At 41.5% G+C, this 13,189-nt stretch overlaps 1 protein-coding gene across 3 annotated transcripts in view; it reads right to left on the bottom strand.

Moving 5' to 3' along the window:
* Positions 1 to 3,501, bottom strand: part of LOC147883564 (uncharacterized) — a 33,916-nt gene extending 30,415 nt beyond the window's left edge. Inside the window, exon 1 of one of the 3 annotated variants that reach the window (XM_087400064.1) lies at positions 3,328 to 3,501. Coding sequence is in view for 2 of the 3 variants with exons in the window: in XM_087400062.1 (XP_087256188.1) it covers positions 2,830 to 2,853 (24 nt within the window). In the remaining variant the exon portion in view is untranslated. Of the gene's footprint in view, positions 1 to 2,829; positions 3,183 to 3,327 lie in introns of those variants that run through there. The other 2 variants (XM_087400062.1, XM_087400061.1) reach the window with 2 other exon arrangements.
* Between the last annotated feature and the right edge of the window lie 9,688 nt (positions 3,502 to 13,189).

The following is a 13,189-nucleotide window of genomic DNA, read 5'->3' as shown; positions in this document are numbered from 1 at the left end:
GTCTGGTCTCTTAGCTTGTGTACTACTCTTGTGTACTACAACTCCTAATCCTTGACCAAGCCTACTTGCTTTTGACAACTTCTAGTCAAGCTTTTGCCCTCTGCAAATTGGTCTTGCCTAACCTTTGGTATCCCTTATTCAAAAAGTTAGCTTCATCCTCTCTCTCATGAAGCAACAATAGCCCTCTACTCTCTGCAAATTGCTCTTGCCTAACCTTTGGTATCCCTTATTCAAAAAGTTAGTTTCATCCTCTCTCGTGAAGCAACAGTAGCCCTCTACTCTCCTCTTTTCATCCTCTCTCGTGTGAAAATCTTCATGTATATACCTAGATGAGTCCAAGAACATGCCCAAACTCATCCTCTAAAAACACAACATAGTGCAGTTTCAAACTCATGATAGTCACTCATAAGGTTGAAAACCATAAACTCCATCATGCATAGTAGGAACCAGCTACTATGACATTCCCACTGACGTCATCAGCGCCCAACAGTGGGTGTAGACCATAGTATAAACATATGCTCTCACACATACAAATCCACACACCCACACATACTTGAGCATCCATTTATACAAAGTCTTCGTACTGAGTTTTTGTCAGCAATCCGGAGGTGAAGGGGAGACTCAGCCATGACGAAGGCTAGCACTAAAGGATCTAAATCTAGCTGATAGGGCAATGCACCACTTAAGATAGAAAGAATTAGTGCAAAACCAGCAAGCCACAACATGGACGAAAACTTCACAAGGTAAAATTTGCATGTCCACTAATACAGCAGAAGTTATATACCTAGATGAGTCCAGGAACATGCCACTTTGCATGATTGGAGAAGCATGTGTCACACACACATGCAATCATTTCATGCATGATCTTTTTACCTTGGATTTTGTCAATTTTTTATTGTGAATTCTCGTATGTATGATTTTGTAAATTTGTCGTTGCATAATTATTTGTTTATTTGATGTTTCTTGCTTGCAATAGCTTATAAAAATCAATATGAATCCTGGAGAGTAAGCACAGCCCTTCGATACTCCTCAAACTTCTGCACCACCTCAGGTGCAGGTTGTCCAGATCAATGCTCAGGTGCAGCAAAAGTTGCTCCACTAGATGCAGACTATGCAGCAGCAAGTTCTCTTGCTGCAGCAAAGTCAGAGTCACAGCATATATATGTGTATGTGTGTGTGTGTGCGCGCGCGCACGTGTACCATATTTAGGTGAAAACGAGGAGTGTGCAACAGAGGATGTGCGCTCTTTGGTTGAGTAGATGGGAGGCTTGCCATCACCAACTATCCTGATCACATTCATGATACCCTTGTGGAGATGTGTCTTTGGGGCAGGCCTTTTCGTGGTGGCGATTGTGCTAAGCATTCAGCCACCCAAATCAGGCTGATGTACGGACACCAGCCTAGATCCCCATGACCCTGCAGGACAGCAGCAGCAAGGAGTGCCCCTAGCTATAGGCCTGGAGAAGCAAGCAGGTCAGCAAAAGAGCTCGGCAAAAGGTCGGCAGACCTGCTGCCAGGTAGGGGTATTTACAGACCAGGGTCGGCCTAGTCGGGGTATTTACTCACCAGGTCGGACTGGTCAGGGCAGGTTCTATTTAAAGGAGAGCAGTCAGCTCCTATTTCTTATCCCACCGAAGCCCTTCCTAGAAGGCAAGCAGGAACAGAAATAGGGTGTCTCACTGTCTTCCTTGGCTTACATACATCAATCTGACTGTCTCTTGTCCAGCAATCTGCTGGATGTTTGCTTCTTCCTGAAGCATTTCTGCCACTCTTGTGGTTATATAAACTGAGTATTTTTTGAAGTACCTGAGCTGCTCTCTCTCTCTATCTCTCTCTCTCTCTATATATATATATTTATATTTATTTATTTATTTATTTATATTTATTTATTTATTTACAGTTTGTAGGTTCAGATTTATTGTTGAGTGTGTATTGGAAAATTGGTTTTTGTTATCCACTGTGCACAGGTGCATGCTTCAGCACTTGAAATTCTGACACCATGAGCTCACAATTGACATGAGACTTGAACGCTGGTTGAAATGGAAAGTCAGCTTCATCGACACAGGTCAGCTACTCTTTGGAGTATCTGATCTAGGTATGCCTATAACACTCGCTGTTTTATATCTTCCAATCATACATCTCTTTTAATAGGTAGAGAATCCTAGCTTCATCCTCCACTCTTCACTCTCCTCCCAAAGTGAAAGGTCCATGAGCTCCACAATAAGACCCCTTCCAATAAAAGTATCCATGCTTTGCTCGTGAGCTTCACAAAATGATGAAGTTACTTCACAAAGAGATGCTCAATGAGGTCAGAAAGTATGAAATAATACATCGAGTCTATTGAGATCTTTCCTTTCACATCTTCACCACCGCTGATTAGATTATGTTTCAAGTCTTTGACCTTGTTGTGTTTGTAGTGCTATCACCATTACCTAGTCTACCAAACCAAGCAAGGGAATTTTCCCAAGTGAATTCTCATAAAAGAAAGAGAGCCTACAAGATGTCAATGTAACACCCATGCAAGTAAAACTAGGCAACTTGATTTTTGTTCTAACCAGCCAAACAAACTATAGCTGTAATCAAATTTGGCAAATCCAATAAATCAAAAAGTATTGTTCATTCAAAAACCCACATGTTGCCATCTGATAGTGCAACGATGATACATCAAATAGCTATGACTTTCCAAAGAACTTTGTACACATCCGAATGAGAATGGCTCTCGCTCTCTCTCTCTCTCTCTCTCTCTCTCTCTCTCTCTCACACGCACACACGTCACATAGCTTGACAAGGTTCGACAGTATGACCACAACAATGTAAGCAGACACAGACCACAGTGGATGTCTGTCTCATCATCTATGGAACTTGCAGCTGATGAAGATAAGGGATGTTGGAATGTGCGGGCCACTAGATGGTTCCTTTCCCGGGCATGTCCATGGACTCCCCCCACAATAATATGTATACATTTAGATGGTTCCTTTCCCGGGCATGTCCATTGACGAACTCCCCCCAAAATAATAGGTATACATCTAGAGGACTCGAGTGGCGTCGATGCAGCCACATAGCGCCAAAATGGCATTTCACAAAGAGCACTTCATCAGGCACCAAGATACGTATAAATACACGGTGTACGTGTTGTTCATAGGTACCCTATACAGCTCCACTTGCAATCTTGATGTTAGGTCTCCGTTGCAAATTAATGGCGTCACGTAATATCACGTGTGTCGCTTCACTGTAAATTGAAACTACATACTTCATACCACTACCCACGCTTAGCGCGTCAGAAAAGCAACCAAAAACCATTCACAGAATGGAGGGGGAAACCCGTACCAGCGATAACGATAATTCTACTATGGCTGCATACTTCCACTCACAACAAGGAGCTCTTTCTCTTTCCTCCGATACAGAAATAGGTTTCGTTCGCTATTCGATCGTGCTATTGTGAGTCATCAAATGGATTCAAATGTCATGCTACCAAGCACTTCCTAGCGATTCTATAGAATGACCGTTTAGACCAAGGCTAAAAACGTGTGGGGGTGTATGTGCTGGTTTTATCTTTGGCCTACCTTGTATGGGGACACTTTCAATTTCAGTAAGATGAATTTCATTCATGTGACCTCCCCAAGATGTTGCACGGAAAAGGGGGCGAATTGAAAGCGGAGAGACAGAGAGAGAGATGAAGAAAAAGGAGGAGAGAGAGAGAGAGAGAGAGAGAGAGAGAGAGATGGATTCCAAGGGATACAAATAGCAAGTGCAACTTAGCCCAATCATAAAAAATCAAATAAAAATAAAATAATTCCTAATTTTCCCTTTTGTAAACTGAGCAAAACACCTACCCATCAAGGGCAAGCCCAAAAAAAAAAAAAACTGCCCTTCACACACCATGGACTGTGGGCAACCCATCATTAATGGGTGGAACCAATCAGGATGCTCCATTGGGGTGGATGGGTGCAACCACTTTTACACAAAATAAAAATTTGGGTGATTCCAAAAGTTGAGTCAACTCCCATGTCCTACCCATCGTAAGAGATTTCTTAGGCAGGCAACCTAAGTTGCCCAAGTTTGGGCACCCATTGCTCTATAGATCAAATTCAAGTAGAGGATCTCTCCCCATTAGATGCTACCTTTTTATACTTTGGTTGTGTTAACCCCCCTTCCCATTGAAGACTACCCACCCAAAAAAGAATTCCTCTTTTGTGAATTTCCACCTTTGATTATTATTTTCTAAATAAGGGTAAGTTTGTGTGAAGCTAAATTAAATCAAAAACTCTAAATAAGACTAGGAGGTGCTCTATATACGCAAGATATGTACACTTCTGAATATATTAGGAGGCAATGCCCACATGCACCTTGTTGGATCTCCATTCTAATCAATTGCTTACTTTAATTAGATGAGGCCTAAAAGGCAATTCATGCATAATGCAAGTTATTTTAATGCTACCAAAATCTATATCTCACCTCTAAGTTTCAAAGAGATTCAAATTTAAATACACAATGAATTTCTTTAGTATCTATGCATCATCATGTCTAAGTTTCTAAGAGATTCAACCTTAAAATATGCAATAAATTTAGTGTGTCATCAATATGCACCCATAAGATCAATAAACATAAACTGATAATAATGCACCCATAAGATCGATAATATTCGTGTATCATTAATGATGAGTCCATAAGATCAATTAACCTAAACCAAAATAGCAACATCATGAGGCACTACATAGGATCCATGAGTACCCAATTTCCCCTACTAATGTCAAGGTGGTGTTTTATTATGGAATAAATAAAGGCCAAATTTGGGCAATCACTGTAACAGAAATCTCATTATTACATTAATAAGGCATGACAAAATAAGCTTATAATATGTACTTTTGGTACTGTGATCAATTGAAAATTTTGGATGTTTTTGTGAATCTTTGTTGGAAAAGTGGACTCTCAGATATCCCACAGTGGGAAGATTGATAGTTAGCCCATGAATTACATGTGGAAGTGTTTCACTATGGAATCAATGCTTCATCGAGTATGTGTACTTTACAACATTCATGTGTGTGTTTAGACTAGCAAATAAACTGTGCTCCGAGAAAACTATAGAAGCAACACTTTATATTTTCATCTGTCCACAAACTGGACAAGATACCATACCAAAAGATTCTCCTACTAAATGCCTAACACCTTCCACAAACTGGACAAGATACCATACCAAAAGATTCTCCTACTAAATGCCTAACACCTCTAGATCTCTGAGCCCTCATGCACCATTGAGCATATGTAGACTCTTTCTCCAAAGGATCCCTCCACCTTGCTATCTAGAACCTCAGCCTAGGTGGGCAACTCCTTCAAGCTTAGTCTGCATCTCTCCATCCCTCTTCTCTCCTCCTGGATGTAGGCCTAGAAGATGCTGGTCTGCTGCTCCTTACTACTCCTTGGAAGACCGCTCTAAGTGATGAGTAATGGGGGCCCAAGTGTCCCCTTTTATAGGCCAAAAGGGCCCTACAAAAAGGCCAATCCACAACAAGGGGATGAACCAATCCCCCTCTGGCCAACTTGGTTGCCTAGACCAACCCTAACTAGCCGACTTGCTGGTCGGCCTGGTTGGCTAGCTCCATGCCCTATATAAGGCCTTTGCTAGCCCCTTTTGTGTTGATGTCAGGGTCCCTTTTGCAAGCCGTACACCTGCCCACAGATTCCTGGTATGCTGTGCCATCATTCAAGGCCTATTGCAGCCAATGTGTCTGCCCAATACCCTACTGTACAATCTCGCTATCAAGGCGCCTGCTACCAGGAGCATCCCTGCCATGTTGCTGCTCTTCAATCGACTCTTTGCCAAGCCATATTCAAGGCTTGATGCCCCCGCCATCTTTCCTGCACAATCTTATGCCCATCATGTTGATCAAATATCAATGCCGATCTAAGATCATACATAAGGATAGAGACCATGTTAGTTTGATGCATACCATATTTAAAAAAGGCCATCCAATGATTTTTGAAATATTTTGAAGTCACACGATATCAACTCATGGATGAAATTAATGAATGTCTAGCTCATGTTTTTCTCCAATTAAATAGCCATAAAAGACACACTGGCATGTAGCATTAATGTCTTGTGAATACAATTGGAGAGGTAGTACACTTCCTCTTTGGATGGGCCTTTCCTTATGTCTCATTATTAATGGCATTGTTCTTATCATTACATATTCTTGTTTTGTTTATATTCTATAATAATCTAGATTAACATTAGGAAGTTGAATGAAAACAATAGCAACCAAGGTTAGAGTACTTGTCTATTCAAGTGAAGCTCAATGATATGTGGGGACCAAGTTTTTGGTTCAAGAATTTGTCCTTGCTTGCAAAACAAGGTCGCTATCTCTTGAGAAAGCAAAGTGATCTTTCTAAGAATTTTTGTAGTGATTGTGCTTGCAACATGAAGTACTTTGAAGTTATAAATCCAAAGTCATCAAGAAAGCTATACCAATGAAACCACAAGTGCTCATTGACAAGAGAGATATGGAACACTCAAAGAGGAGATCGCACAACTCACTCAAGTGCAAATCCCAGGATTTCTTACCATAGATTGAGTGCATGCTTGTATAAAGAAAGATTAAAAGGCAATATTTGTAGATTCAATCAACCAAATTACACTACTGCATGCAAGTGATTCACAAATTAATCGAAGTCATTATCACATCAAATTAAAGATATCCCTGTGCGGATGGGTGAGAGAGATGACATCCGCAACATTACTATGCCTTTCATCCACAAGGCATATAATGAAGTCCAAGCCATAGTGGATGGTGGAGCAGGTGTAAATGTCCTATCCAAGGAGCTCTATGAAGAATGGGGTCTCCCACCAATGCAAAAGGCTAATTTTAACACTCTTTTAACATACGCCTTGCCGATGATTCACAGGCTAAACCCTTGGGAATAGTGAATGGCATGTCCATAAAGATCGTAGGAGTCCGCTTTTCCCTTCAATTCACAATCTTGGATCTCCCCAAAAAATCCTATCAAATGTTACTGGGACGTCCTTGGTTACGGGAAGCATCAGTCCTCCATGACTGGGGAGCTGATAGACTGACAATCCAAAATCGAGACACTGCAGTCAGGGTGAATGTGGGGACAGGAGCTATTAAACCAATTATGCCTAGAGCATTGGATGACACATCTTCAACAACAATCTCAAGCAAATCAGCTCCCTTGCAATAGCATGCCATAGCAGGTGATTCACAAAGCAATGTCAATAACTGGATACAAACATTGGCAACCATCAACAACTGCCATTCATTAGACCCCATCTTCTCACAGATCGATGCTAAGGCACTACAGGTAGATCCTCCACTCCAACATGAAGAACCAATCGATCTAGAGGTGCCATTCTTTATGGCTGACCTCGAGTGGGATAATTAACCTGAAGAAGGTACCAATACCAATGATGACTCAGATTTTCCTTGGGACCTTGAAACAGAGGCTGCGAATGCTGAAATTGAAGATCAGATCTTTGATAACAATGAATTATCAGCATGAAACAGAGGAAGTAGGGAAGAAGAAAACGCAGCAAGGAGAGGAAACCAGATTTGCTTCTCATAGTAAGAGAATACTACTTCTAGTCCTAGACCATTGGATGATTTAGCCAGCAGTAGCTCTACTCCACCTCTTGTCACAGCACTAGCAGCAGGATCTACAGCGGGATCTCCAGCTACACCAATAGTTTTTGCACCTGTAGCAGATCCTGCCATTGCCTAAGCATAGGCAGAATAGGACAAGAAAGACAAGTATGCATATCATCTGATCAAGAAGAATGTGCAAGATGTCATGCTATGACAGCTCAACACAGTCAAGACATCAAAAGAAGCATGGGATATATTCGCAGCTCTCTACGAGTCCAAGAACACTTCCAGGATTCTCACACTGAGAAACCAAATCAACTAGAGTTTTTGCAACAGCAGTGAAACCGGTCATGCTTATGTACTCAAGAAATAAGATTACAACAATCAACTCGCAGCAGCATGAGAGACCATGAATTCAGTAGAAATGGTTCAAGTCATCTTGAATGGACTAGGAAAGGGATACGAGAATCTAGTCCAGAGTATTGCCATCAAATAGCAAATTCTGACACTGGAAGAACTTCAGTCAGTTTTACTTGTGAACAACTCGGGACTTAGGCCATTCATGCACACAAAGGTCATTCCAATGATCAAGCATTCACAACTTCATATAGAAGCAGAGGAAGAGGTAGATCATTTCAACAAAGTGGTCATCATCAGCAGCAAAATCATCATCAAAGTGAGAATCAGCATCAACATCATCCTCAACAACATCAAAATCAACAAAGAGGAAATCATTCCAATCAAGGAAGATTCCAAGGATGAGGGACCAACATGTCAAACATCTATTAACAGTCTCATTGATAGACCTCATCTGACATGCAAGTCAGGATCCATCCAGTGTCTCGGGCTCACACATGGCTTCTCCTCATATGGGGGCTTTACAACTTGAGCACCTTGGACCACTGGTGGTTACCAGGAGGGTGGGGCATTGAGCATATCTAACAAGGGCTAGCGAGGGCGGTTGTAGAGCTTTAGGTGGAGCTCGTGGGCTAATAGTTGGCCAGACATCCACGTAGAAGAAGGCTATGGTGCCATTTACTCCTGTAAGCTGCCCATGGAGTAGCCGCCTGAACATTTCATGGAGGAGCTTGGAGATCCATCCCATGAAGGCGCTATGTGGTGCTATTGTTGGTGACTGAGCCTTGTTGGTGAGATGAGCATGGACAGATGGGAGTACCATGAGATCTGGTGCAAGAGGTTGCTTGTCATCTAGCCATGGAGCTAGAGCTCAGTGTCTGCACATAGGAGGCAACTCATTTTGTAGTTGAAGGGCTGCAGCTGATGGCGGTTGGCCTTAGAGCTTCGGTGTACATTGCAAGTTACATTGAGAGTCGCAGACATTTGTGAGGTCGGGTTGTTGCGAGAGTTAGTGGTTGGCTAAGTTCTTGGGTCTCAGGGTAGAGTCAAGGGCATCGCTCGTCTGTAGATCTGCTTGCGTGAGGCTTGCATGAGCGTTAAAGTGGCCTTACTCGTGGCTGGGGTGTCATAGTTGGAGCTGATAGCCAGTCTTGAGAAGGCTTGGAGGAGTTGCTGGGGGCTCTAGACCTCAAGCATAGACTTTCCAAGGAGTTGCTATGGTACAATCGATGCAACAGATGGATTTTGTGAAGGAGTCGTTGGAGGTCTATGGTAGCCTGTGTATGGAGAGGTAGCAAACCTATGATTGATGAAGTTGTAGGAGCCGCTAGAGCTCGCTATGCTTGCTGTCGTAGGGCTTGAGTTGTAGTCGTTTAGATAGATAGGTCATCAACGGAGGCTTTGGAGTTGCAGGAGACTTTCTTAGACTATGACGGAGAAATTTGGAGCTTGAAGACATTGCTTGTGCATTAGAGATAGGAGTCGGCTCCTTATCTCTCTCTTTCTCACTTGAAGAAGAAGAAATTCTCTCTGAGAATCACTCTCAAACTCTCCCTATTTTTATCTCAAAGCATCTCACTCTCACAATCTCTCAACAACAGAATGTAAGCTCTCAATCAAAGAATAGAGACTCTCTCTCTCAAAGAACTCTCACAATCTCACAATGATAGAATGGAAATCTCTTATAATTAAATGGACGGAAATTCCTCTCAAATGGACGGAAATTTTCTATCAAAGAATGGATGAAGATCTCTCACCAGAAGTGGACTATCCTGGAAAACACTCAAGAGAAATCTCAATCTCTCAATCTCTCACAAGGATGGCGCCTTAGTAGAAGGTAGAACCAAGCTCTAATACCATGACAAAATATAGGAGAGAGGAGAAGAGTGGAGATGAGGAGAGAGGGAAAAGCGAGCACACAAAAAATGACTAAATGTACACTAGATTTAGTTGAAAATGTAGAATATATACAAACCCATTTAGGGTTAGGGTTAGGGCATCTAACCCTATCCTTTATAGCACTCTATATGTGTTAGTGCTATGCAAATGTAATCACATGATGTTGAGCGTGGTCTCTCGACAAAATGTGCATTGTCAGTGCCCTTCTCCTTGTTCTTCCGACTAATTTTGTCTCTTCTCTTGAAGCAATATTCCTGATGGTATCCTAATTTCCACGGTAAGCACACTTATGCTCACCTTTCTTTGCCATACCCTTGTCCATTTTTCTTGTATATGCATGTTCTATGCCAATGGTAAGCACCTTATGTCACTTCATCCAGTAACATGGAAGCCATTTCTGCAAGACTAATCTCGTTGTTTACTCACAAGATTTTGGCAATATCATCATAGGTAGGAGGGAGACTAGAGAGTGGTATAGCCTTTTATCATCATCCCCCACTTGAACACCAAGATTTGATGGTTATCGAAGGATCGAATGCATGTGGTTTAGATGCTCACCAAGCGTTAGGTCATCTCCCATCTTCAAGACAAATATTTATTGTTTAACACCACTGTAGACGTTCTCGCATGCTGTTTTTGAGAAATCGAGATGATGATTTTATCTTCCACTAAGTGCTCGCTCCAAAATTCCAAGAGCCTTCTCGCTTTCTCGTTTCTTTCCTCCCATCGATCAACTACTTTGGGTGAGTCATGAGCCTTCTTTCCTATGGGATTTTTCTCCAAGCTTGAGAAGAGTGACCAAAATCCTTTCTTCATCGAGTATAGTCGAAGCATCAGCTGTGCCAAGTTAGAAATTAGTTCCAATATATGCAATCAGCTTCATGGTATGGTCTAACTTGTTTTTCATCATCGTAGGTAGGTCTCCAAGCTGCTCTAATTCCACTGTACATTCAATCAACCAAATTAAACTATTGTATGCAAGTGATTCACGATTTAATCGCAGTGATTATCATATGGAATAATGAATGAATTATTAGCATGAAACATAGGAAGTAGGGAAGAAGAAAAGCATGATTGGCATTTATTCATCTGCATCTCCGCAATTCTATGGAGCTTGTTGGAGTTTATTACAACTCACACATACCATCAAAAAAACGAGCCATCGATGATATAGAAGATCATAAGAGTCGCTTGCTTGTCACGGTCAGCATCAGGGCAAAATAGGAGCACCATTCGCAGAGTTATCCATGCCAATGATGTTCCATCATCACAGCCCTTCATATCTATGGGATATCTATGCCCTTCATATCTATGGGATATCTATGTAGCTCTAGATGGTTATAGCCACAAGGAGCTGAGCAGGGTCTATTATTCTAATTGGAACTCTAGGGTGAGCTTAGCCACAAGGAGCTGAGCAGGGTCTATTATTCTATTTAGAAGTCTAGGGTGAGGCATGAATTAAGTTGGAAAATCCATGGGTTGGCCTCCATCCCAAGCTTGAGGACAAACAAGTCATCTTCCTTGACTCATTAGGACTATAGGAGCTCGAGCTCATAATTCTCCTCCATCTTAGTAAGTTTGCTAACATTGGGATTAACTTCCAAGTTCCAAGATGGGGAAACGAGGATAATAAGCCCTCAAAATGACTGGCATTACTAAAAGTGCCACTACAAGTCTTGTCAAGAGTAAACTAGGGGCTCAACCAAATGTATTTTCTCATGACAATAATAATGTGCATCTCATGGAGACATATACCATGCGGGTTCTTGTGAAAATAATGGTTGCCAAAGTGCTAACACTATTTTCCCACATTAACTATCGAATGTATCAGGAGCATAGTTGTACTTAATTGGACAGCCATGAGTTGGGATTAGTACATAGATAGACAACATTGAAACTCAAATATACAAATGGTAGAAAAAAAAGAGTAAAAGAAAAACAAAATGCCAGACATTCATCAGAAGAATGCAAGGCTCATTCTCTTGCAGAGTTCTCTACTCACCCGGGGGATTCACTCTTCATTAAAGGGGGGCATCACCTGCGTGCATGAACTTCAAGAAAACCCCCTATTTAAGATCCATGTAGGATGATAAAACACCCCTATTTAAGCTTATAAGATACCACAAAAATTCTATTATGTCCCCCCCTTTCCTTAAATCTAAATTATTTCTCAAGCATTTAGATTACACAAAAAGCAAATTTTGATTACTTTCCCTATGACTATTTAAAACCATAAACAAAACCAAACTTGTTCGGACTAGTTACGTAAGGTAGGCTATACTAAGTCCCCCCCCTCTTAAATATGGCATGGCCCCCTAACTTCAATTCAATATTGGGAAAAAATAAAAAGGGCCCCCACCCCTAATGTATAAGCTTATGCCTCATTTCAAAAAAAACCCCTATTGTACACTCACGTGATATCATAAGTCTCCCCCTGTGAATCCCCCGGGTCTACTCAATGCCTGAGACTTTAATAACCTTTGCAATAGGGCAATCTGCCCTTTCCCACCAACGGTCATCCATGTTGTGTGATGATGCAAAGAATTCAAACTAACTGGCATTCGAATGTTAAATAAAACGTAAGCACCTGGGGCGAGGGTTTCTAGTTACCTAGCTATTTTGGTAGTGGTATGGCCATGAAGGCATGTCCAGTGGTGTCTTAGACTAGAGGTCAAATAATACCTAGCCAGAGTCAAACAAGCTAGAGTTGGACTAGAGTTGGATAACACATAGCCAAAGTCATACAGGTTGGTGTGGTCTTAGACTAGAGGTTGGATAATGCATAGCCAAAGGAGCTAGATGAGCCAAACCTATAACATTTAAAATCTATAAATGCTAGAGAATGGGCTGGTGCTCCCACTTCTCCTAAGACCATGGGCAAGACTAGATGTGTCCCCTAGACAAATGCTACCAAACCTTGATCCCACATGGGTTGACTATTCTAAAGGATCCCTCTATATAAGAAGCCTTCTTGTATTGTCGAAGTACACACATTGCAATAGATCAAGTGTTTCCCACCTTATGTCTCTCTCATGGTGCTTTGATCCTCCTTGATCATCTTGCTTTTCATGTATCTAGTCTAGACTAGATATGATCCTTGTTTTCCACATGGTATCAAAGCTTAGGTCTAGCTCTCCTAGTTTAGGTTCAATTCATTAGGAAACGATTGTGTTGAATTAGGAAACTCATTTGGATTAGGATTTCTTCTTTGAGTCGTGTGTGAGTAGAGGAAATGTAAGTGATATTTCTATTCATTTATTGATCCTTCCATTCTATTTTTGTGGAGAAATAGACATGTCTCTATTAAGAGTTGTTTAGAAAGAAATCCATTCTAA

The sequence above is a fragment of the Dipteris shenzhenensis genome, chromosome 28 (genome assembly GCF_047967505.1).
Source record: "Dipteris shenzhenensis isolate YYH24624 ecotype China chromosome 28, Dip_SZ_1.0, whole genome shotgun sequence".
NCBI classification, from domain to species: Eukaryota; Viridiplantae; Streptophyta; class Polypodiopsida; order Gleicheniales; family Dipteridaceae; genus Dipteris; species Dipteris shenzhenensis.
Note: the sequence above shows the minus strand (reverse complement) of the source record. Positions and strands in the feature narration are given on the sequence as shown.